General features: G+C 44.9%; 1 protein-coding gene across 1 annotated transcript in view; it reads right to left on the bottom strand.

The window, feature by feature from the left end:
• Positions 1-354: 354 nt before the first annotated feature.
• The window catches only part of LOC144690992 (complement C1q tumor necrosis factor-related protein 3-like), a 50,407-nt gene continuing 24,431 nt past the window's right edge, over positions 355-26,330 (bottom strand). The window contains exons 5-6 of the mRNA XM_078558987.1: positions 6,592-6,691; positions 355-1,176 (exon numbers count right to left, since the gene is read on the bottom strand). Of these exons, the coding sequence (XP_078415113.1) occupies positions 1,017-1,176; positions 6,592-6,691 (260 nt within the window). The 3' untranslated portion in view covers positions 355-1,016. The remainder of the gene's footprint in view (positions 1,177-6,591; positions 6,692-26,330) is intronic.

Genomic DNA, 26,330 nt, shown 5'->3' with positions numbered 1-26,330 from the left:
AAAAACAAAAAACTGCGGATGCTGGAAATCCAAAACAAAAACAGAATTACCTGTAAAAACTCAGCAGGTCTGGCAGCATCGGCGGAGAAGAAAAGAGTTGACGTTTCGAGTCCTCATGACCCTTCAACAGAACTGAGTAATATTAGGAGAGGGGTGAAATATAAGCTGGTTTAAGGTTGGGGGGGTGGGGGGTGGTGCGGGGAGAGCAAATATTTCAGCTTATATGTCACCCCTCTCCTAATATTACTCAGTTCTGTTGAAGGGTCATGAGGACTCGAAACGTCAACTTTTTCTTCTCCGCCGATGCTGCCAGACCTGCTGAGTTTTTACAGGTAATTCTGTTTTTGTTTTGCTATGGCCATATCCAGCTTGTGACCATGCCTAAAAGTATAACCTTCTTGTTTGATGCTAGGAGCCAAAACATTCATATGAAAATTTGTTATGCCACACACACTCTCACTATTGTGGTGAGCTATGCATGGAGACTGAGAGTAGGTGGCAGTCAAGCAATATTCATGCATTTCTCCCAGTTTTGTCCACTTTTTTGTAACAAAACATTGAGAAGAGCAGGGCAGTCAACAGACTGGTCTGTTTTGGCACTGGAGTCCAAGATGTATAGATGAGACCTCCTTCAAGCATGTCTAAACTGTGCATCTGCTTTTAGACTGCCTAATGTCTCCTCTACAAGGGGAAATTTTGAGTAGGGATGCAAAAAATACCTGTGTGCCCTCATCTTGACCAGGGTGAATTTTATGCATGGGCCAGATGTATCTTTTCTCGCACCAGTAATCATAGGGTAGGATGGAGGAGGGGAGGCTTAGAATGAAAATACTTAAAATAATTTGTGGAAAGCCAAACTCAGAACGAAGAAATGGGTTTTTTATGTTTTAATGAAGTTACTCTCACCACTCTGAATAGACCATGGATAAAGGGTTACTTTAGATCAGAATGTGCAATTATATTCTCAGTATGGTGCATCTAATGTTATTAAGGAACAACATTAATAATTAAGGTTCTTAGTTATCCTCAAAAAGAAGGAAGCCAGAAAATGTACAGTATCTTTGGTGGTCGCCATGCAATGCTCCATTTCCCATCCGCAGCCATACTTCATCTCCTGTTCCAAGCTTAAGCACTCCACTGTTTCCTGAAGTATCGTGTTTGCCCTTGGATTCAGAACTGAAAGGTGACAAGAAAAAAATCAAACAAGTTCATTTTTTCTTAAACTGGCTGCCTCGTCATCCATACCACCCGTTGAAATAATAAAACAGCAAAAGAATTATGATCAAACAACATTTTTAAATATTAATTGGTTTAAAAATCCACATGTGTATACAAGATGATAGCACAATTGGGAAGACTAGTTTGGATGAGATACTAAAACACAGCCCCAGAGCTATGGGACACTGTTCAAAGGTTGCAGATAGGCTGAGAAGGATTGGGAATGATAAGAGCATCATCACAGGGGATGTCATTTGTGACTTTGATGACATGACAACATATCTGAGGACTTTGGAGGGAAAAGGATGGAATAGTATTTTATAAGAAAAGAGAGGTCAAGGATGAATTCTTTTGAGGTCAGTATCTGAGGAGAGAGAACTATTAACAATATAAGAAAAAAAAATTATATTGTAGCAACTTTCATGATCTCAAAATGTCCCAAAGCACTTTAAAATCAATGAAGAAATTTTGCAGTCATAGCTGTAATGCAGGAAAAGTGGCAACCAATTTGCACAAAACATGGTTCCAGAAATAACAGTGTGCTAATGATCATCGATAATGATTAGTGCTATCCACAGAATTTTAATGGCACAGAAGGAGGCCATTTGGCCCATTGTGTCTGCACCGGCTCTCCAAATGAGCATTCTGACCTAGTGCCATTGCCCTGCCTCTTCCCTGTACCCCTGCACATTATTTCTATTCAAATAACTACCTAATGCCCCCTTGAATACCTCGATTGAACCTGCCTCCGCCACACTTCCAGGCAGTGCATTCCAGACCCAAACCGCTCGCTGTGTGAAAATGTTTTTCACACTTGGATAGACTGCAAGATTGAAATTATCAGTGAGAAATAAATATTGACCAGGATACCAGGAAGAATTCCCCCGTTTTTGTTTTGGGAAATACTAATGTGTGATCTTTCACATCCACTTGAAGGGGCAGAAGAGGCCTCAGTTTAATAGCTCATCTGAAGGACAATACCTCTGTCAGCGCAGCACTCCCTCAGTACCGCACTCAAGTGTCAGGCTAGATTTTATGGTCAAGTTTTGGGCTGACCCTGTGGCTGGCATGGAACAGTGAAAAGAAGTTGGGTGGTCAACAGTTCAGGAGAATCAGGCCCACAGAGTAGGAGGTGCGTTTAATTGATGAGATGAGTTTGGAGACTGTATGAGGGGATAAAGAAGAGAAACTAGACAATTGGGGATGCAAAAGGTAAACATTTATTCCTGTGGAAGACTGGAAAAGTGTGTTTTAATTGAAAGTGATCTGATGAAGTCATGCTTGCTTCTCCTCGGTCCCTGAAACCTGGAGGAGGCAACACCTTGTGTACTCTCTGGGGTCCCTGAACTAGCATAGTTAGAGTCAGGTATCTTGGACAGTTCCGACTTACTTATCTGTATAGCTAACTTAATTTAACTTAACTTAACATATGAGGAACGTTTGAGGACTCTGGGTCTATACTCGATGGAGTTTAGAAGGATGAGGGGGGATCTGATTGAAACTTACAGAATACTGAAAGGCCTGGGTAGAGTGGATGTGGGGAAGATGTTTCCATTAGTAGGAGAGACTAGGACCCGAGGGCACAGCCTCAGAGTAAAGGGAAGACCTTTTGGAACAGAGATGAGGAGAAACTTCTTTAGCTAGAAAGTGGTGAATCTATGGAATTCATTGCCACAGAAGGCTGTGGAGGCCAGGTCATTGTGTGTATTTAAGACCGAGATAGATAGGTTCTTGATTGGTAAGGGGATCAAAGGTTACGGGGAGAAGGTGGGAGAATGGGGTTGAGAAACTTATCAGCCATGATTGAATGGCGGAGCAGACTTGATGGGTCAAATGGCCTAATTTCTGCTCCTATGTCTTATGGTCTTATAGTTACTCAGGAAATGTTAGGCAGAAAAAACCTAGGGTGGGATTTTCTGGCCCCAACACCAGCAGGAATCATTGTGGGCAAGATGGGAAAATTTGGAGAAGCGTTAAAAGTCAACAGCTCTCCAAATTTTCCCATCCTTCCCGCGACAACGCCTGCCAGTGGTGGGAGTGGAAAATTCCAGCCCTACTCTAACACCTGGGTCACTCTACAACTAGCCCCCCAATCACTCACACTGACCCCCCAACTCCTCACTTGATCCCCGACTAACCCCCCGGTCCCCCAGACTCCCCACCTGACCCGCGAACTCCCTGACCTTCTAACTCCCCCAACTTGACCTGACTAGCCTCCAGCACCCAACTACCCCCTGAGCCACTGACTCCCCTACTCACCAGACCTGACTAGCCCCCACAACCCAACTCCCTCCTGAACCCCGACCCAACCTGACTAGCCCCCACCACCCAACTCCCTCCTGAACCCCGACCCAAACTGACTAGCCCCCCGACCCAACCTGACTAGCCCCCACCACGCGACTCCTCCAAACCAACCTGACATGACCTTACCACATGACCCCCCCCTTGACTGCCCACAACCCAACATGACCACCCCCCACCACCCAACTCCCTGCTGACCCAGACTGACTAGCCTCCACATGACAAACCCTCCTGACCCCGACTATCCCATGACCCAGCTGCCCACTCACCCACCTGCCACCATGCTACCCTACCCACCTGACACCCTACTACCCTACCTGCCTACCCAGCTGCCACCCTGCCACCCTACCAGCTGCCATCCTACAACCTCACCCATCAGCTATGTTGCCCAAATACCACCCCAACCAGCTGCCACAATGCCACCCTACCCATCTGCCACCCTGCCCAACTACCACCTTACCCACCTGCCACCCTGCCCATCTGCCCCCCCTTACCTGCTTTATCTACCCTGCCCTGATACCTGCTTACCTTCTCCATACTACCCCCTTACCTGTTTACCTTCTCCACCCTACTCTCTTACCTGCATACCTAACTATCCTACCCTCTTACTCACTCACTTTCCCTCGATAGCTTTTCAAAGAAACTTTGGGACATTTAATTCTTTGCTCACAAAATATGGCAACTAGTGCGATAAAAAGGGGGCATGGTTTCTGCACAGATTCTTTCTGCTGCATCCTCCGAGGATTCCTGCACTGTGTCAGTTCTGCAGGATCCTCCATCGGAAGATAGCCCTGAAAAATCAGAGTAAGGTAAGCACGTAATTTTTTGTCTGATCAGGGTCGGAAATAGGTGCTCCATCCCTGAACAGAAGATTCAGGCCATGTGCATCTGTAATGCAGAAAGTTATGCTTTTAACTCACTAAAGTACAAATGTTTCATAAAGTTTCTTTGTACAGCAAGAATATTAAAAATATAGGCAAAGGCAAAGCAGCTTTTTCACCATTAGATTTAAATTCTTTTGGCTTTGCTAAGTTTACTTCTGATCTGGCTTTAGGAGCGTGACCTTTGACTGCCAGTCTATCCCATGTATATTATTCAGACTGTCACTACTCTCCATATTGGCTGCCGCTATGAGATACAGGTATTAGGTATACATTTCAAAACATGCATGCAGAGGATTGTGACATCATGCTTTAGGTCATTTAGGTAAGTTCAGGTTGGAGTCTAGCTGAGGGAAATGTTGAAGTAAATCAATCCACTAGAGAGTCTAATGTCAAAAAATCAAATCTGTTTTTTTTTCGATGTCCTAACCCTTAGAAACACTTGTCTCAGATTGTCTCAGAAGACCAATTGTACCTCGGTCTTTACCTGACAAAGATTACTTGTTGTTAGCCCAGGGACTGATCAGAAAACCCTTGTCACTTTATTTTGGCTCACTGGTCATATCAGATACCATCAGGTAATCTTCCTGGAGTTTGGCAGGTGACCAAATAGCCATTCTTTAAAAATGTGCTTTGTAGGATGGCCGAGTTGTGCTATTAGTAATAGAATTAAACTGCAGACACTTCTTCAGTGGAAACATTATGGCCTGAATCTTCTGGTCGGTGTGCAGGGGGCGGGCCCCGCTCGCCGACACGTAAAATGACATCATTCTGATCTTCAGTTCAGTGGGCGCGCACCGGAGTCGGCTGCGCGCCCACCAAACTGTCAAAGGCCTATTAAGGCTGTTAATAATCTAAATAAGCTGGTTGTCTGCACTGCCCGTCCAACCTTAATGTTGGCGGGCAGGCGAAGAGCCCAAGCCGCCTTCGCATTTATCACAAAACCTCATCCACGGGTGGGATGAGGTTTCGTGAAGGCTTTATAAATTGAATAAAATTTTTAATTAAAATTCATTGACATGCCCTAGCTCATGTGACACTGTCACATGAGGGGACACGTCTGAATAATATTTTTTCTTCTTTATTTCAATTCATAACAATCAAACTGATCTCCCTGAGGCAGCTCTGTGCCTCAGGGAGATTTCTGTGCTCCTTTGCGCAGGCCCCGACTCACCCTCCTCCTCCTGCCTGCATGCAGGTAGTGATCGGCTGTGCGTCAGCCCACGGCTCAGCTCCCCCGACGAGGAGAAAATTCTCCCCTAAGTTTATTTACAAGATACTCGGCAACAACAACACGTGTTTTCAACTCCAACTCCAACTCTATCTCTACACTGTCTGCTGAGGTTGCCCATGCTACTCTCCTATTGGTGATCTTCCCTAACAAGTATTATCCTTAAAGGTACATTACAACTCTAAATAAAACCATAATTACTACATGTGCTTAATCTATAAACCCTGAAACAGACTTATTAACCAATAAATGTTACTATGAACAGTAACATTGACAGATTTACAGTTACAACAAGATTGACTATCACAAGATAGAAAGTAGAGAACAGAACCATTTGCTGTGTTAAAGTGTAATGTGAACTCGACCAAGATACAGCTCTCTGAATATTAATCTCTAAATGACAACTGCTGCTGGCGATTTATGGATTATGTCTGGATAATTTGCCTCTATGTGATAGCTACATGTATTGGAACAAAACAGGATGAAAAATACTTTGTAATATATGACTGGGAAAAGAAAATTTTAATGAGTTTTTTAAATTCAAGAAGCACTGCCACTCAAATATATGTACAAGAAAGAAAGCACCACAAGATGCTTGTATTTGAGTGGAATAGTTTAACCCTTTACTGGGACAGATATGAGGCTGTGTGTCAAAATGAAATGCGTCATTTTCTCTAACTGAACATAGTTTTTAACCCTATAAAATAAAGAGGTCAATGCTATGATACATCATATCTAAATACGCCTCATTCTTGTGAAACATTGTTCAATGCATAATTTGCAATACATCTGCAAAGAGCTCTACTTGTAGGCAACTATGGATATTGGTATTAGAACTGAGTTGAATTGCATATGATTAACATCTCATAGGAAGTCCAGCAGACGACCTCAGAAACCTCTAAACCTTGATTTTAAAATTAAAAGTTAAAATTCACTAGTTTTTTGAATTTCAGTTCATACCTATACATGCTTATGACAGCATTTCCATTGTGCATTAGATAGACAGATGTTTCTTCTACATCTTCATGCTTCAACATGTTGAAAATAAAGAAATAAACACCTGTAATGAAATAAAACACATTCAATTGCACTGCTGATATCCCTGTCTTTTATAATTAATTATATTTTTTGGCCATTTTCATTAAGGTGTAATTGTAGAAATTAGGGAAGTGTCCTAGGCCCAACCATCTTCAACTGCTTTATCAATGAAGTTGCAGAATTTGTACTGTCAATATGAACTAAGTAGGAAGTTAAGTCTTACCACTTCAACTTTAAGTGCATTTTAACAATGTGGTAAGTGTTAATTACTGTCAATTAACTTCACAGAATCACAGAATCACACAGTGCAGAAGAGGCCCTTTGGCCCATCGAGTCTGCCCAGACACGTGAGAAACACCTGACCTACCTACCTAATCCCATTTACCAGCACATGGCCCATAGCCTTGAATGTTATGACTTCTTTGTCTTTAAAAATTAACTATTCAAAATGTTGAGTCTCATTCCTTCAGTTATTAATTGTTGTTAGAGATATTAAAATTCTTTACAAATGTTTAATTTTTTTCTTTCCTTTTGTCTCTTTTCTCACTCTTAATCCAAACTTTCCCCCCCTCTCTTTATTTCTCTTTCTGTATCTGATTCGTCATTGAAGTCACTCACTTTAATTTACATTTCCTTCTCAGTCGTTGTGTTGTTTATTTCTGAACCCTTCAGTCTGATTAGTTAAGGAGCTATGCAGTTGCTTACTCTGTTCACTGACGTCTCACATGCCTGATTTCCCATACTGTGATGATATGGGCTTGCACTTCCAGCAATAATTTTAAAACTTAAATACCTTAGGGCAAGTCTTACTCATGACAGGCACCATTACAAATCCCACAACAGCAAAATCTAGACCAATAAAATAAATTTGCATCTTGAAACCCGATACTGTAATTTTAGTTAATTATTATGTATCATTCTTGCATTGATCTGTACCTTAGTGTTGCTATGAATTTCTAAAAGAATAGCTTGAATATCTTGAATATTTTTGTTTAATATCTAAGGCACTCATATATTTCATAGAAAACAATTAGGTGATTGAATGTAGAACATCTAGGTCATTTGCAGTTCTTAATAGAGTCTCATGGCTCTGATTACAATAGCAGCAACTAACTCCTGTGTTCATTTTACATATCACAACCTGCAAACATATGTATGCGTTAGAATACTTTTCTAAAGCCATAATTTAAATGTCTCTACTTTGTAGAAAATTGAAACATGTTAATGGCTCTATACTAAATTGAAACATGTTAATGCTTCTGTAATAAATTGAATGCTTATAGGTACTTTTTGCTATGTGATATTCCTTCCAATCTTCCCATTCTTTCCCATGCTCTAATGCCAGCTCTGAACAAATGTTGTACACATCTATTCTGCTAAAAGTTTTTAGAATAAGCTCATAAATCAAGGCTTACTAAGCAAACCCAGCATAATAAAATATGTTTTACCTGTTTACTCCAAGCAGTAATATTAGAAGAATAAAAGCAAGTATTGCAGATGCTGGAGATCTAAAATTAAAACAGAAAGTGCTGGAAAAACTCAGCCAGCCTGGCAGCGTCTGTGCAGAGAGAAACAGAGGTAACATTTCGAGTCCTATGAGGACTCTTCTTTGGTTCCAATGAATCATATTGGACTCAAAACGTTAACTCTGTTTCTCTCTCCACAGATACTGCCAGACCAGCTGAGTTTTTCCAGCACTTTCTATTTTTATTTCAATAATATCAGGAGCTTGGAAAAAATTAATAACCATTTAATTCATGCTAATGGATCAAGTTGCTACAACATGCATAAAATTACCTCTCCCCAAACAAATGCTTTACTTCTACCTGAATATATTGACAGCAAGCTGAGAAATCTTAAGAGCCAGGCCAATTCTTACAATTCCAAAGGAACCAGCCCAGTATTTGCTGGGTTTAACCACCGGGGAGTTACGATCTCCAACAGTAAGTAAGCAGCTGGTGTTGCTAGCTGGAAGAATTCGCATTCTGATCTGAGCAAAGTGCAGCTCTCTCCACAACAAACGTGTGGCTGAGGTGCATGTGGAACAAATCACAATAAGTAAATGTAATGTTTCACCTTCACTTTGAGCTTGAAAAAATACCAAACAGTCTGGGGAGATTCATTGAGAACAAACAGCCCACCCACTGGGCGGAATCGTCCATGCCCGCTGGCATTGGGCGTGCTCGGCATGATATGGCGAGGAGGCCAGAAATCAGTTTCACGACATCATGAAACCAGTTTGTGATCGCCCGCTCAGCCCGATGGCAGGCCACGTTTCCTGCCCTTGAACGTCGGGAACCTCGTTGTAATACATCTGCATATCATTATAAGGCCAGCTGCTGGAATCATCCCCTCCGCTGGATGGTCCACCCACATCAACGTACACCGATGTGTTTCACAACAGTATATATAAAGCGTGCACTTGGCAGGCTGCACTTTGAGGGGAACTCAGAGGTGAGTACACAGTAACATTGCGCAGCACTTGCCTCGGTTGCCTATTGGACTTCAAGGTTGAGGCGCGTTGGAGACATGGGGGTAAGGGCTACCATTTGGTTGAGATGATTTGGGCATGGGGGCAAGGGCCAGTTGAAGGTAGCGCACAACCACGTGCAGGGTGGGAGGGAGGGAAGCTGCCAGGCATTAGGGGAAACCTATATGAAGTGACCACTCCTCTGCAGCTGAGATGGTTCAGATGCAGCCACATTGACATGCATGGATTTGGGCCTCTAGCTTCTCTGCCCACTCAAGCAATGCAGAGGCATGAAATTGCCACCAAGTGCTCCACAGCTTTTCAATCCATGGGCAGAGACTGCAAACTAATGAGCATTTTAGTGGACTGCAGAACAGTTGGACAACTGCACACATTGTACAATTGCCTTGCTAAAGCTAGGTGTGGAGCAGTCATTGGTGGATGCACCCACAGCCCCTTGCAATGTTATCATCCCGGTTTGGACCAGTCTCCCCCATGGTTCAAGCTAACAGTGCAGCCTTGCAGTGCGGGTTAAGAGAATACCTGTGCCTGAGTTGAGAGCACAGCATGCAGTCCAGTGGGTGAAGCTGTCGCCAATCAGTCAGGCGGAGTGGGGCGGAGGTGGTTGGGGTTTCAGGTAGCCTTGCAGAGCACTAAACTCTAGCCATCCAAGTAGTGGCCAGCGCTCTCCGGGATACTTTAAGGGGCCTTCAGACTTAACCAAGAGAGGTTCTTAGAACACCCAAGCTAACCCATGCGTCTCTCTCTATCATCCTGCAAGAGGATTACATCAGGAGCATGGAGTCTGGTGAACTAGCTGTATGCCCTGTGACGCACAGAGAGTGGAGATGACAGAGAAGAGAGCGACAGAGGCACCTGGCTGCCCAGAGGGAGGAACAGCACCCTCAGGAGGAAGGGAGACTGCGGCTCCCGCACACACTGAGCAGCCACAGCGAGCCATCATTGGTCGGTGTCTAGCTAGTCCCAGGGTCCAAAGATGCCGCCTTTCATTCCTGTAGATGACTGAGAACTAGTGTTGCCAAAGACTATGCATGTCTAGTGAACTGGTTGGTCACATCTCCCAGCCGCTGCAGGATTTGGCGCCACGGGGACATGAAGGCTGTCCACTGGCAGTGACCGTGAAAGTGACCACGGCGCTCAATGTTTATGCAAGTGGCTTCCTTCATGGCTCCACAGGCGACCACTGTGGGATATCACAAGTCTCCGCCCACAAATGCATCCATGAGGTTACGGATGCTATCTTCGTGAGGGCACACAACTTTGTGTGTTTCGCCTGGGACCAGGGGAACCAGGATGCAAGAGCGATTGGATTTGCCCAGATCTCAGGTTTCCTACAGGTGCAGGGTGCCATTGACTGCGCTCATGTGGCGTTCAGATCTCTGTCGCAACAAGGGCTCTACAATGTCAATCACAAGGGCTTCCATTCGCTGAATGTGCAGCTGGTGTGAGACCACTGCAAACATATCCTGCAGGACTGCGCACGGTTTCCAGGGAGTGTGCATGACTCCTACATTCTCAGTCGATCACAGATCCCTGCAGTCTTCCAGGGTCCACAGAAGTTGCAGAGTTGGCTCCTTGGGGGCAAAGGCTACCTACAGAGGACATGGCTGATGACACCCGTGCGGCGGCCTCAGACTGCAGCAGAGTGAAGGTATAATGAGGCTCATGCTGCAACTCGCAACTTGGTGGAGCAAAGCATCGGGATTCTGTAAATGTGGTTCCGGTGCCTGGACCAGTCTGGTGGAGCCCCGCAATATAGTCCACAGAGGGTGTCACACATCTTCATCACCTGTTGCACCCTTTACAACCTGGTACTGCAATGGGGAGAGGAGCTAGTAAAAGAGGAGCTGGAGGTCACCTCCAATGAGGCGGACACCAATGGGGATGAGTGTGAGGATATCCTCGAAGGTGACGATGATGGCGATGAGGTCCTCGCAACGGCCAGATAAGGCAGGCACAATCGTGAGGTCTGCATAGCTGCTAGATTTGTGGAGGATGATGACAACAAGCAGTGAGGAGATGCCATGGGATCCTCACATGGCATCTATGAACATTTGACTCCAATCTGGCTTATGGCAACGCACATACCCTCTGTGATAATGCTCCTGTCATTAAGATGCAGTGGAGGCCCTAATAGTCGCTCGATTGCAGGAGGATGGTGACGACATGCAGTGAGGACACTCCATAGATCTTCACATAGCTTCTGAGAATATCTGACTCCTGTCTGGCTGAGGGCACTTTGTTGGGGCTCAGTGATCAGGGTCATATCATGGAGACGCAGCCATGAAACTTTAAAAGCACCTGATCCTTTGTCCGGCTTCAGCACCTGAGCCCTTCCAGGAGCACAGCATCACTAGTCACAGATGCTAAAGAGATGAGGGCCAGCCCCACATTAAAGGTACTGAGAGCACACAGAAACTATGATGGAACTCTGTGCTGCCTGCCCACGACATTCTGGCAGCAATGACGAGCACTGCCGAGGTGCAGGCATCAGTAATATATCCAGGGAGTGTGAGGCTGGACTATCACTTTGGTCTGAAGTCTGCACAGAGCCCAGGGAAGAGCCCTGGGCTGAGACACCTGCCTTTATCTTTTGCAGAAAGGTTTCACATTGAGTGACATGAACACTGCTTATCAGAACAAGGAGCCATAGACAGGGTAACATTCTTCAGAGTTTATTTACAATGGTGATCATTATGTACAAGTGAATAACACCCATGACCAGGCTGTGCAACTACATCTTCTTAACTGTCCTAACTCTGCTGCTACATCTTGGTGCTCCCTGGACATCCACAGCAGAGGTGAAGGCAGCCTGCTCACTGCTATGCAGTGTTGTCTGTGATGACATTGACAGGCGTCCTCAGGAGGGCCGAGACCTGAGGGGCCCTTGCATGCTTTCAGGGTCCTGCTGTGTGGCAGTGGCACCCTCCTCGGCCTGTGGATCAAGAGCTGCTGAGGTCACAGGAAAAATGGATTTGGATGGGCTGGACACACTCGGAGTCACCTGGATGGATGGCTCCAGAGTGTGCGCCTGCTGATCCTCCTCCCTATGGGTGCCCGAGGGCCCCAGGCTGACTCTTTGAGGAGAAAGGGTAGCTGGAGTGAAATCAGACTGCCCTGCACCGCTTACACAGTGTTGGAGGCCAACTATGGCCTCAGCGATGGAGTTGAGCCTATGCAGCGGTGCAGGAGCGACATCTTGGACCAAGGTCCCATGGCAGTCACCACCTAATCAGTGTTGACCTCTGTGCATTGCAATGCTGGCACTATCACCTTAGCCTGAAAGTGGACGGACTCCCTCCATCGTGCCTTGCAATCCGAGGAATGCAGCGGACATCCCTTCCTGATGTTCCCGAGCTTGCCCTTACAGCTCAAGCAACTGTGACATGACCGAGTCCAGAGGCTCGTCATCTGACTCGGACTCAGCAACGTTCTGGTCTCCAGCATCCTCTGAGTGCCAGAAACCTGGGAAGCCCCTGCCACTGCCTGCTGTGGATCGGACTATGCAATGTGCTCACCAGATTGTGATCCCAAGGCTACTCTAAAGCTTGGTCCCACCGAGGTGTGTGTCTCTGCGCTGGTGGAGGGTTTGGGTGAGCGCTGTGACAAGACTTCATGGAGGGTTTCGGCGGCTTCCTCTTCTGAGCTTCCCTCGTGGCTTGATTGAAGGCCCTGAGTTGTGGACTCTCTTGGCTGTTTCCCAGGTGTGCCTGCGGAAGCAAGGAGAGACAATTAGTGCATGACAGTAGCCTGTGAAACAGGACACATCACTCACAGCATGATTGTCTGATGTATATTGCACTGCTGGATCTTCACTTGGTAGAGCACCGCCAACCTCACCGTCAGCACAGGACGGGTCCAGATCATTGACGGTCAGCTGGATGACTCTGTTTTAAAGGTCTGCGAGGACCTTGATTTCAGGCATTCCTCCACCAGTCTGTGATATCTCCCTCTTGTTGTGTTCCAGCTTGTCCTGCATGAATAGAGATGGAGAAAGTGTAAGCAGGATGCCTGCCAGTCCAGATGATAAGTATGCCTGGCATGTCTGGGTGGTGAGTGGTCTCATGGACAGGTTGAGGACAATGAAGGTGTGTGTGAGAGAATGGTGATGTCCCTTGAACTGGCAGTGATTGAGGGCCCTGTGGATGTGTGATGGGTTTGTGAGTGTGAGAGTTGAGAGTGATGAGAAGAGTAATTTACCCTTGCAGAAACAGAGGAGATCATTCATCCTCTTGCGGCACTGGGTGGCTGTCCTCTTTTGCAGGGCATTGGCGCTGACCGCCACTGCCACTGCCTCCAAGCCAGATTGGGGATGTTCTGCCCATCCTGTGGCCAAGATGTTAAAGGACATCACAGCTGGCCAGCACTGTCTACAAAAGGTGCTTGAGGGACGCGTCATTGAACCTGGGGGCTGTAGTCTTTTTGCCTATCGGGGCCATGTCTTCCATGTAGCAGTTGTGGGCTGGACGCACTGAAGTGTGCACATGGCTGCACATTAAATATGGCGCCTGATGTGATGTAGCAGTAATGTGATGGCGTGGTGGGTTAATGAGAGCCGACCCACCATGGAAACGGCGTGTTTCCCGGGAATGTGTAATTAATGCAGTGGGTTTGGGGCAATTTGTGTGAAGCCGCCATTGTGACCGATGGGTAAACTACTGTTTTTCCCACCCACTACCTCACTTAAAGCAAATCTGGGACAATTCCACCCACTGTCTACGAAATTAGAAAACCTTAACCGATATCAGAAACATCTTCCACCATGCTCCTTCAGTCCCCAGCCCTAACAAGGCCACAGAAAGGCAAGTCAAGCAAGTTTCTTCAGTCTCTAGATCTACATTGCTGCTGGTGCAAAACAGCAATGTCTCTACCAAGTATTGTGCAATCTAGAGATACAGTGGATTCATAAAATAGGTATGCAAATATACATACTTCAGAATTCAATTCAAAAGCAACAAGATTATAAACACAAATAATAAATGTCTATAAAATAATTAAAGGTCTTGATAATGTGCCTATTGATAGAATATTTAGTTTAACAGACTCAAGAGGGCCAGGGATATGAGTTTAAACTACGTAAGTGTAGGAGTAGACCGGATGTTAGGCAGAGAGTGATGAGTGTCTGGAATACATTGTTGGCTGGTGAGGTGGGTGTTGACTCTCCGTATGCCTTCAAGAGAAGGCTGGAGCAGTTCCTGACCGGGGCAGAGAGCACATCATATATAAAGGAAGTATCTTTATAGATAACACGAGGGCCATGTGATCTCCTGGGCTAATTTTGATCATTTGAGGGGGTCAAAGAGGAATTTTCCAGAGTAACTTTCTCTTATTGGGCTTGCATTTTTTCTCTGACTTGTTGCTTCTCCCAGGATATTACATGGTTGAGTGCAGGGGTTGGGGGGGCCGAGGTGGGGTGGGGAAGCCGGTGGTGCGGTGGGTGGAGGGGTGGTGTTGGTGGCAATAGGCAGTGTCTAGTCATGATGTTCCAGCCATCATGATGTGGTGCAGGCTGGATGGGCCAGTTAGCCTTTTCCTGTCTACATTTTTGTATGTTTGTACACCAGTAGAGATAAGTAAACGATGTGTGTAATTTGATAGCTCCTGACTGAGTCACGGCAACCATGGAAACTTTAAGCAAAGCATGGCAATTGGGCATCATTGAATTGCAGAGAACATACAACTAGATAGATATTGTGGAGTTTAGTTTGAGTCATATTTGCAGGGAGCTGGAGAGAAAGTTTCAGAAAGTTAAATGAGTCGGATGACGTCTATGAAAGAGCAGGTTATATTCAGATATGACAGCCTAAATGGCCTTTTCCCATTTAATAATTGCTGATGTTCTTGAGTTCTCTTATTTCTTTCCGGTTTCTTTGTCACTTAATTCCCTGCTTCTCCACTACAATGAAATTGTATTTATAGAGTTTGCTAGTTTCATGAATTAACTGAAGGTTCTGTGTTATTCTAATTATCTGCTCACTTAACATTCAGCATCAGTGACTCCTCTCAAATGAATAATTTTTGATTGGTTACAAATTGTAATTTAACATACTCTCCAAAATGTTGAAAATGACTCATTGCTAAAAGCAATGAGGTATCAAGTTAAATGATCCAGATGTGAAAATGTCATCATGCCATTCATGGCTTCAATCAGTCAATTCATGACTGCCAGAACAATTTTCAAGCATGCAGACTCTAAGGCTGGAATTTTATTAGCAACAAAGCATATAGAAGCAAGGTGCCTGTAATAATAATCCTCTCAACACTTCCCCAGCGGCCAATGACTCACGTAATGGGGTTGAGAATTCAGAAATCTGGAGTGCAAAGGGACTTGGGATTCCCAGTCCAGGATTCTCTTAAGGTTAACTAGCAGGTTGAGTCGGTAGTTAGGAAGGCAAATGCAATGTTGGCATTTATTTCGAGAGGACTAGAATAGAGGACTAGAAGGCTCTGGTCAGACCACATTTAGAATATTGTGAGCAATTTTGGGCCCCGTATCTCAGGAAGGATGTGCTGGCCCTGGAGAGGGTCCAGAGGAGGTTCACGAGAACGATCCCAGGAATTAAAGTCTTAACATATGAGGAACGTTTGAGGACTCTGGATCTATACTCAATGGAGTTTAGAAGGATGAGGGGGGATCTGATTGAAACTTACAGAACACTGAAAGGCCTGGATAGAGTGGACATGGAGAAGATGTTTCCATTAGTAGGAGAGACTAGGACCCGAGGGCACAGCCTCAGAGTAAAAGGAAGACCTTTTAGAACAGAGATGAGGAGAAACTTCTTTAGCCAGAGAGTGGTGAATCTATGGAATTCATTGCCACAGAAGGTTGTGGAGGCCAGGTCATTGAGTGTATTTAAGACCGAGATAAATAGGTTCTTGATTGGTATGGGGATCAAAGGTTACGGGGAGAAGGCGGGAGAATGGGGTTGAAAAACTTATCAGCCATGATTGAATGGCGGAGCAGACTCGATGGGCCGAATGGCCTAAGTTCTGCTCCTATGTCTTATGGTCTTATGGTCTTATGGTAATCATTGTAAATGTCAAACTTATTAATCAACCACAGCAGAGCAAGTATGAAGGAGAATAGCTCAAGAAAATTTGATAAAAGCTTCTTTTAGTTTCATAAACATTGTTTTCGAGAAGGTGTCAAGATTTTGGTGGGCGAAGGCATCTCCTAATTTGGAGATGAGATGAGAAATATTATTGTATAATTACTCGACAATGAATGCAAGGGGAATAATATAGATGATGCAGCAACAGTAAAGCACGAATATTGCTGCAAAATTGTAGGGACATGAAGGAAATTAGTATTTGCTGAAGATATATGCAAAAAAAACAGGAAAAGAGGAGTGAACTTTAAGTCACAGCATGTCGTCAGTGAGAAAACTTGCTGCAAGTCAATTTCACACCCACCTTGCAACAGGGTGAGGATTGCATAGGATATATGGCACAGAAACAGGCCATTCAGCCCAACTAATCCATGACTGTGTTTATGCTCCAGTCGTGACTCCTCCCATCAATCCTCATCTAAATCTCCCATTGTAACCCTCTATTCTCTTCTCCCTCATATGCTTTTCTAGTTTTTCTGGAGTGCTGCTTTGGGCTGAATTAGAGTGCTTCAGTTGGAGTTTGGTGAGAGAGGGGCTTTTAAGGGTTACTTTCTATCTAAAGTCTAATTTTTCTTTAATTTAACAACTAACAAAAAGTTGCTCTTTGGGTTGAGAGAGGGTGAATTTTAGTCCAGCTTTAAAACAGGGGCTATACAAGCCCTGCTTGTAGCGGGGGAGGCGATAGCATAGTGGTATTGTTGCTGGCCTAGTAATCCAGAGACCCAGTAATGCTCTGGGGAGCAGGGTTTGAATTCCACCATGGCAAATGGTGGAATTTGAATTCAATAAAAGTGTGACTCCAGACCCACAGGAACGTAGTTGACTCTTAAATGCCCCCTGAAATGGCCTAGCAAGCCACTCAATTGGAACAAGAAAGGAATGAAACCAGAAGGATTGCCCAGCATTGATCTCAGCCCGGTTAACCCTGCAAAGTCCTCCTTACTAACATCTGGGGGCTAGTGCTGAAATTGGGAGAGCTGTCTCCCATAGTCTAGCAACAGTCACATAGTCATCCTTATGGAATCATACCTCAGAGATAATGTTCCAGGACAGTCCCAGAAAAGGTGGTGGCACAGTGGTATACAGTTGGGAGGCCAAACATGGGCAAGGAAAACTCCTGCTAATTACCCCATACTGCCCACCCTCAGTATCATGAATCAGTACTCCATGTTGAACACCACTTGGAGGAAGGACTGAGAGTGGCAACTGCACAGAATGTGCTCTAGGTGTAGGACTTCAATGTCCATCACCAAGAGTGGCTTGGTAGCACCAAGCTGGCTGAGTCCTAAACGACATAGCTGCTAGACTGGGTCTGCGGCAGGTGGTGAGGGAAAAACATACAGGGCCAAGCGATCCCACAACAAACGGATCAGATCTAAGCTCTGCAGTCCTGCCAAATCCAGTTGTGAATGGTGGTGGACAATTAAACAACTCACTGGAGTAGGTGGCTCCACAAATATCCCCATCCTCAATGATGGAGGAGCCCAGCACATCAGTGCAGAACATAAAGTGTTTGCTACAATCTTCAACCAGGAGTGCTGAGTGGATGATCCATCTCGGCTTCCTCTGGAGGTCCACAGTGTCACAGATGCCAGTCTTCAGCCAATTCGATTCACTCCACATGATATCAATAAATGGCTGAAGGTACTGGATAGTGCAAAGGCTATGACGTTGACAATATTAAAGACTTGTGCTCCAGTACTTGCTGTGCTCCTGGCCAAGTTGTTCCAGTACAACTACAACTCTGGCATCTACTGGGCTATGTGGAAAATTGCCCAGGTATGTCCTGTACAGAAAAAGCAAGATAAATCCAACCTGGCCAGTTACCACCCCATTAGTCTACTCTTGATCACCAGTAAAGTAATGGAAAGGGTCCTAAACAGTGCTATCAAGTGGCACTTGCTTAGCATTAACCTGCTCTCTGATGCTCAGTTTGGATTCTGCCAGGGCCACTCAGCTTCTGACCTCATTACAGCCTTGGTTCAAATATGGACAAAAGAGCTGAACTCCCGAGGTGAGGTGAGAATGACTGCCCTTGACATCAAGGCAGCATTTGACAGAGTGTGGCATCAAGGAGCCCTAGCAAAGCTGGAGTCACTGGGAATCAGGGGGAAAAGTTTCTGCTGGTTGGAGTCATACCTAGCACAAAGGAAGATGGTTGTGGTTGTTGGAGGTCAATCATCTCAGCTCCAGGACATCACTGCAGGAGTTCCTCGCAGTAGTGGCTTCGGCCCAACCATTTTCAGCTGCTTCATCAATGACCTTCCTTCCATCATAAGGTCAGAAGTGGGGATGTTCGCTGATGATTGCACAATGTTCAGGACCATTCAGGACTTCTCAGGTACTGAAGCAGCCCATGTCCAAATGCAGCAAGACCTGGACAATATCCAGGCTTGCGCTGACAATTGGAAAGTAACATTCGTGCCAAACAATCACCATCGCCAACAACAGAGAATCCAACCATCGCTCCTTGAGTTTAATGGCATTACCATCGCTGGATTCCGCACTATCAACATCCTAGGTGTTACCATTGACCAGAAACTGAACTGGACTAGCCATATAAATACTATGGCTACAAGAACAGGTCAGAGGCTAGGAATTGTGTGATGAGTAACTCACCTCCTGACTTCCCAAAGACTGTCCACCATCTACAAGGCACAAGTCAGGAGTGCGATGGAATACTCTTCACTTGCCTGGATGAGTGCACCTCCCATAACATTCAGGAGGCTTGACACCGTCCAGGACAAAGCAGCCCGCTTGATTGGCATCACACCCACCAACATTCACTCCCTCCACCACCAACGCACAGTAACAGCAGTGTGTACTATCTACAAGATGCACTGCAAGAATTCACCAAGGCTCCTTCAACAGCACCTTCCAAACCCACAATCACTACCATCTAGAAGGACAAGGGCAGCAGATAGATGGGAACACCTCCACCTGGAAGTTCCCCTCCAAGTCACTCACCATCCAGACTTGGAAATATATTGCCGCTCCTTCACTGTCGCTGGATCAAAATCCTGGAACTCCCTTCCTAACAACACTGTAAGTGTACCTACACTACATGAACTGCAGCGGTTCAAGAAGGCAGCTCACCGCCACCTTCTCAATGGCAACTAGAGGTGGACAATAAATGCTGGCCCAACCAGCGAATCCCACATCCATTGAGTGAATAAAGAAAAAAAAGCTGCAGCTAGTAAATTAGTTAACTGGCTTAAATAGGTTTTCAGAAATAGATTCAGACAGCATGAAATCAAGCCATCTACTGTGCTGCTTTTGTCTGCACTGGAATGATGCTTTGGGCTGCATTAGAGTGCTTCAGTTGGAGTTTGGTGAGAGAGGGAGTTCCCTGAAGAGGAGGTGATCCTTTCATTTTCTACCTCTCCTAGTAAGAAGAATGGTGGCCTTGCTAAGTAGGACCTGGTAAGTATTTCTTCTGTCCTTAGCATTCTCTAAACTTGAGGAAGTAAAAGTAAAGGGAGTAATTTAAGGATAAGTCATGGCAGTGCAGCTTGGCCATGTAGAATGCTCCTCCTTTGCAATGTGGGAAGTCAGGGACACTTCAAGTGTCCAGGGCGACCATGTGCGCAGTAAGTGTTTCCAGCTGCAGCTACTTAAAAATCCATGTTTCGGAGCTGGAGCTGCACCTGGAGTCACTGTGGAGCATCTGCAAGGATGAGATCATCATGGATAGCACGTACAGTGAGGCGGTCACACCGCAGGTAAAGAGTCCACAGGCAGAAAGGGAATGGGTGACCGTCAGACAGAATAAAAGCACTAGGCAGGTAGTGCAGGAGTCCCCCGGGTCCATCTCCCTCTCCAACAGATTTCTATTTTGGATACTGTTGGAGAGATGGTTTCTCAGGGGAATGCAGCAAGAACCAAGTCCATGGCACCATGAGTGGCTCAGCTGCACAGAGAAAGGGAAAGAAGGGTGGGAGAGCAATTATAATAGGGGATTTTATCATAAGGGGAATAGATAGATATTTCTGCGGTCGCAGACATGACGCCAGGGTGGTATGTTGCCTCCTGGTGCCAGGGTCAAAGATGTCACTGAGCGGCTGCAGGATATACTGAAGGGGGAGGGTGAACAGCCGAGGTTGTGGCCCAAATCAACACCAATGACATGGGTAAAAAGAGGGATGAGGTCCTGAAAGCAGAATATAGGGAGCTAGGAAATAAATTATAAAGCAGGACCTCAAAGATAGTAATCTCAGGATTATTCCCAGAGCCACATACCAGCGAGATCAAGAATAGGATAATAGTCCAGACGAATGCATGGCTGCAGAGATGGTGTAGGAGGGAAGAATTTAGATTCCTGAGGCATTGAGACTGATTCTGGGGAAGATGGGACATGTACAAGCTGGACGGGTTGCACCTCAGCAGGACCGGGACCAATATCCTCGAAGGGGTATTTGCTATCACTGTGAGGGAGGGTTTAAACTAGATTGACAGGGGGATGGGAACCTGAGTGGGGAGACACAAGAGAGGGAAACAAGGATAGGAATTAAAGACAGAAAAGTACAAAGCAAAAGTGGAAGGCAGAGGAAACAAGGGCTAGCAACAAATAGGGCCATGGTACGAATAAAGATGTTAAAAAGTCAAGTCTAAAGGTATTGTATCCGAATGCTTGGAGCATTTGCAATAAGGTAGATGAATTAACAGCACAAATAGATGTAAATGGGTACAATATGATTGCGATTACAGAGACATGGCTGCAGGGTGACCAAGGCTGAGAACCGAATATCCAAGGGTACTCAATATTTAGGATGGACAGACAAAAGGGAAAAGGGGCGGAAAACATTAGTGGGAGTTGTCTATAGGCCTCCAAACAGCAGTGAGAAGGTAGGGGAGGGCATTAAATAGGAAATTAGAGATGCATGTAACAACAGTGCTATAGTAATCATGCGTGACTTTAATCTACATATAGGCTGGGCAAGCCAAATTAGCAATAGTACTGTGGTGAATGAATTCCTGTAGTGTGTACAAGATGGTTTTTTAAAACCAGTATGTCGAGGAACTGACTAGGGAACAAGCTATCCTAGATTTGGTATTGTGCAATGAGAAGGGTTTAATTAATAACCTTGTTGTGCAGAGTCCTTTAGTGAACAGTGACCATAATATGATAGAATTCTTTATTAGGATGAAAAGTGATGTAGTCCAATCTGAAACTAAGGTTCTAAATCTAAACAAAGGAAACTACGAAGGTATGAGGAGTGAGTTGGCTAAGATAGATTGGCGAACTTCATTAAAAGGCATGACAGTGGATAGACAATGGCTAATATTTAAGTAACTAATGTATACATTGCAACAGTGATATATTATTTTCCAGTGCGAAAACACAACAGGGAAAGCAGCCCAACCATGGCTAACAAAAGAAATTAAGGGCAGTATTAGATCCAAAGCGGAGTCATTTAAAGTTGCTAGAAAAAGTAGCAAGCCTGAGGATTGGGAGCAGTTTAGAATTCAGCAAAGGAAGACCAAGAGATTGATTCAGAGGCGAAAAATAGAGTAGGAGAGTAAACTTGCAAGTAACATATAAGGGTAACTAAGCTTATGAAAGCTCTATAAGTATGTAAAAAGAAAAAGGTTAGTGAAGACAAATGTAGGTCCTTTACATTCTGAAATGGGAGAATTTATAATAGAAAACAAGGAAATGGCAGAGCAATTAAACAACTACTTTAGTTCTGTCTTCATGGAGGAAGACACAAATAACTTCCAAGAAATACAAAGGAACCAAGGGCCTGGTAAGAAGGAGAAACTGAAAGAAGTTAGTATTACTAAAACAATAAGTACTGGAGAAATTATTGGAATTGAAAGCCGATAAATCACCAGGGCCTTATAATCTACATCCCAGGGTACTAAAGGAGGTAGCCATGGAAATAGTGGATGTGTTTGTTGTCATTTCCAAAGTTCTGTCGATTCTGGAACAGTCCCGGCAGATTGGAGGGTGGCAAATGTAACCCCACTATTTCAAAAAGGAGGGAGGGAGAAAATAATGAATTACAGACTGATTAGCCTAACATCGGTAGCAGGGAAAATGCTAGAGTCTACTATAAAGCATGTGATAAAGCATGGGCTTAGACAAAGCCACCATGGATTTATGAAAGGGAAAACATGTTTGTCAAACTTACTTTTTTGAGGATGTAACTAGCAGAATAGATAAGGGAGAACCAGTGGATGTGATGTATTTGGATTTTCAGAAAGCCTTTGATAAAGTCCCACAAAAGAGGTTAGCTTGTAAAATTAGAGCACGTGGGATTGGGGGTAATATATTGGCACGGATTGAGAATTGGTTAGCAGGCAGGAATCAGAGAGTAGGAATAAAAGGGTCTTTTTCAAAGTTGTAGGTGGTGGCTAATGGGGTACGGCAGGGAGCAGTGCTTGGGCCCCAGCTATTCACTATATCTATCGACGATTTGGATGAGGGAACCAAATGTAATATTTCCAGGTTTGGTGACGACACAAAACTTGTTGGGAATGTGGATGATGGGGTGTGTGTTAAGAGGCTTTAAGGTGAGTTAGACAGGTTGAGTGAGTGGGCAAATACATGGCAGATGCAGTATAACATGGATAAGTGTGAAGTTATCCACTTTGGTAGGAAAACAGAATCGCAGAGTATTATTTAAATGGTGATAGATATACAAATGGACCTGGGTGTCCTTGTATACCAATCACTGAAAGCAAGCATGCAGTTGCAGCAAGCAGTTAAGAAGGCAAATGGTATTTGGCTTTCATTGCGAGAGGACTTGAGTACAGGAGCAAGAATGTCTTATCGCAGCTGTACAGGGCTCTGATGAGACCACACCTGGAGTATTGTGTGCAGTTTTGGTCTCTCTACCTAAGAAAGGATATACTTGCCATAGAGGGAGTGCAGCGAAGGTTCACCAGACTGATTCCTGGAATCGCAGGATTGTCATATGAGGAGAGATTGGGCCGACCAGGCCTGTATTCATTGGAGTTTAGAAGAATGAGAGGGGATCTCATTGAAACATGTAAAATTCTGACAGGGATGGACGGACTGGGTGCAGGGATGATGTTTCCTTTGGCTGGGGACCCTAGAAGAAGAGGTCATAGTCTCAGCTTACAGGGTAGACCATTTAGGACTGAGATGAGGAGAAACTTCTTCACTCAGAGGGTGGCAAACCTATGGAATTCTCTACCATAGAAGGCTGTGAAGGCCAAGTCAGTAAACATACTTAAGAAAGAAATAGATAGGCTTCTGGACTCTAAAGATGTTAAGGGGTATGAGGAGAGCACAGGAGTATGGCGTTAAGATAGAGGATCAGCCATGATTATATTGAATGGCGGAGCAGGCCCGAAGGGCTGAATGATCTACTCCTGCTCCTATCTTCTATGTTTCAATGTTTCCATTTAAATACATCTATACTATTCACTTCTGCCACTCCCTGTGATAGTGAGTTCCACATTCTCACCAATCTTTGGGTAAAGACTTTTCTCCAGAATTCCCTATTCGATTTCTTGGTGATTATCCTATCTTCATGGCCTCAAGTCGTGCTGTTCCCCAGAAGAGGAAACATTCTCTCTGTATCACTCTATCAAATCTTTCATCATTTTAAAGACCTCTGTGGCGTCACCCCGCAGCTTTCGGTTTTCAGGAGTAAAGAGAACCAGCCTGTCAATCCTTCCCTGCTATGTACGCTCACACATTTCTGGTATCATTTGGCAGGCCTCATTAACATGCCACTGTCTGACTTCCTGCCTGCTAAATCCAGTGGGATGTAAAATGGGTATTATCCAATTTGCTCCCCTGTCAAAATTGAATTTAATCCCCAAACCTTCTTAGGGCTGTTCGAGAGGAAAAGCTGGGAGAATGCACAGACTTGTGTTATGTGTCATATTCTATGATTTCCACAGACAGTGGTCATTCATAAGTGCCTAATAATGCATTTGATAACCTTGCAGTACTCACATGAATAAACATGCACATTTACTTTTATCGACTCTCTGCTCTGACCAAGGAGAAAAATTTAGCAAAGCCCAAAGAAGATGATTGGAATACAAACCATCAACTCATCTGAAGAAGTCAGTGGCAAAGATGCATGCATTACAGGACATTTAGTGAACTTGAGGAAGAAGCATAGGGTGCAGCGCTTAGAAGTGAAAGGGACACAGTAATAACGAGCAGAATTTTTCGCTCGGCATGCAAGCACATGCCTGACACTCTCAAGTGTAAAATAAGACGTGATGACATCGGGTGAGCGTCCCAATGTCATCACACACCCATGCGATATTTTGGTTGACGAGGGAGTGCTAAACTTGGAATCGCACCCACCGACAATTAAAAGGGCTGTTAAGCCCATTAACGGCGCAATTAACTGGGATTTTTCACTGCCCACCCAACGTTACGTTTGGAGTAGAATAAGGCCCCAAGCGTAGTTAATATTTTTTAAAGGGAATAATCTAAAGAGCTTAATCTAAAGTGAAGTCATGGCAGCAGAGCTCGCATCCATGATTTGCTCCTTCTGCGCTATATGGGAAGTCATGGACACTTCCTGTGTCCCTGGCAACCATATGTGCAGCTGCAGCTACTGGCTAACCACAGTTTGGAGCTCAAGCTGCATGTGGATTCACTGTGGAGCATCCGTGATGCTGAGATTGTCGTGGACTGCCGTTCAGTGAGGTGGTTACACCACAGGTAAAGGCTGAGCAGGCAGAAATGCGATGGGTGACCACCAGGCACAGTAGAAGAAGGCAGGTAATGCAGGAGTCCCCTGTGGCCGTTCCCCTCTCTAACAGATATACTGTTTTGGATACTGTTGGGGGAGAGCAGCTTCTCAGGGGAAAGCAGCAGGAGCCAAGTCCATGGCACCGCGGGTGGATCTGCTGCACAAGACGGGAGGAAGAAGTGTGGCAGGGATATAGTGATAGGGGATTCAATAGTAAGGGGAACCGAGAGGCGTTTTTGCGGCTGCAAAAGAGACCCCAGAATGGTTTGTTACCTCCCTGATGCCAGGGTCAAGGAGAGGCTGCAGGGCATTCTGAAGGGGGGAGGGTGAACAGCCAGTGGCCGTGGTACATATCGGTACCAACGAAATAGGTAAAAAAAAAGGGATGAGGTACTACAAGCTAAACATAGGGAGTTAGTACGTAAATTAAAAAGTAGGACCTCAAAGTTAGTAATCTCAGGTTTACTACCAGTGCCACAAGCTAGTAAGTGTAGAAATAACAGGATATATCGGATGAATACGTGGCTGAAGAAATGGTGGGGATTCAGATTCCTGGGACATTAGGATCGGTTCTGGGGAAGGTGGGACCAGTACAAACAGGACAGGTTGCATCTGGGCAGCACTGGGACCAATGCCCTCGGGGGCGGTGTTTGCTAGTGCTGTTGGGGAGGGTTTAAACTAGAATGGCAGCGGAATGGGAACCAAAGCAGGGAGACAGTGGAGGGGACACAAGGCTAGAAACGAAAGGCAGAAAAGTAAGAAGCAAAAGTGGAAGGCAGAAAAAACAAGGGTGAAAAACAAATGGGGTCATAGTGCAAAATAAAGCTAAGATGACTAACAAGGTTAAAAAGACAAGTCTAAAAGCATTGTATCTTAATGTGCGGAGCTTTCACAATAAGGTAGATGAATTAACAGCACAAATAGACATAAACAGTTATGATATCGTTGCAATTACGGAGACATGGTTGCAGAGTGACCAAGGGCGGGAACTGAACATCCAGGGGTATTCAATATTTAGGAAGGACGGACAAATAGGGAAAGAAGGTGGGGTAGCACTGTTAGTAAAGGAGGAAATCAATGCATTAGTGAGGAAGGATATTGGCTCAGGAAATCATGATGTGGATTTGGTTTGGGTGGAGATAAGAAACACTAAGGGGCAGAAAACGTTGGTGGGGGTTGTCTCTAGGCTCCCAAACAGTAATGGAAATGTAAGGGAAGGCATTAAGCAGGAAATTAGAGATGCATGCAATAAAGGTACAACTGTAATCATGGGTGACTTTAATCTATATATAGATTGGACAAACCAAACTGGCAAAAACACTGTGGAGGAGGATTTCCCGGAGTGTGTACATGATGGTTTTTTTAGACCAA

Source organism: Cetorhinus maximus, chromosome 1 (assembly GCF_964194155.1).
Source record: "Cetorhinus maximus chromosome 1, sCetMax3.hap1.1, whole genome shotgun sequence".
Taxonomy (NCBI): Eukaryota; Metazoa; Chordata; class Chondrichthyes; order Lamniformes; family Cetorhinidae; genus Cetorhinus; species Cetorhinus maximus.
This window is presented reverse-complemented; position numbering and strand designations above follow the sequence as displayed.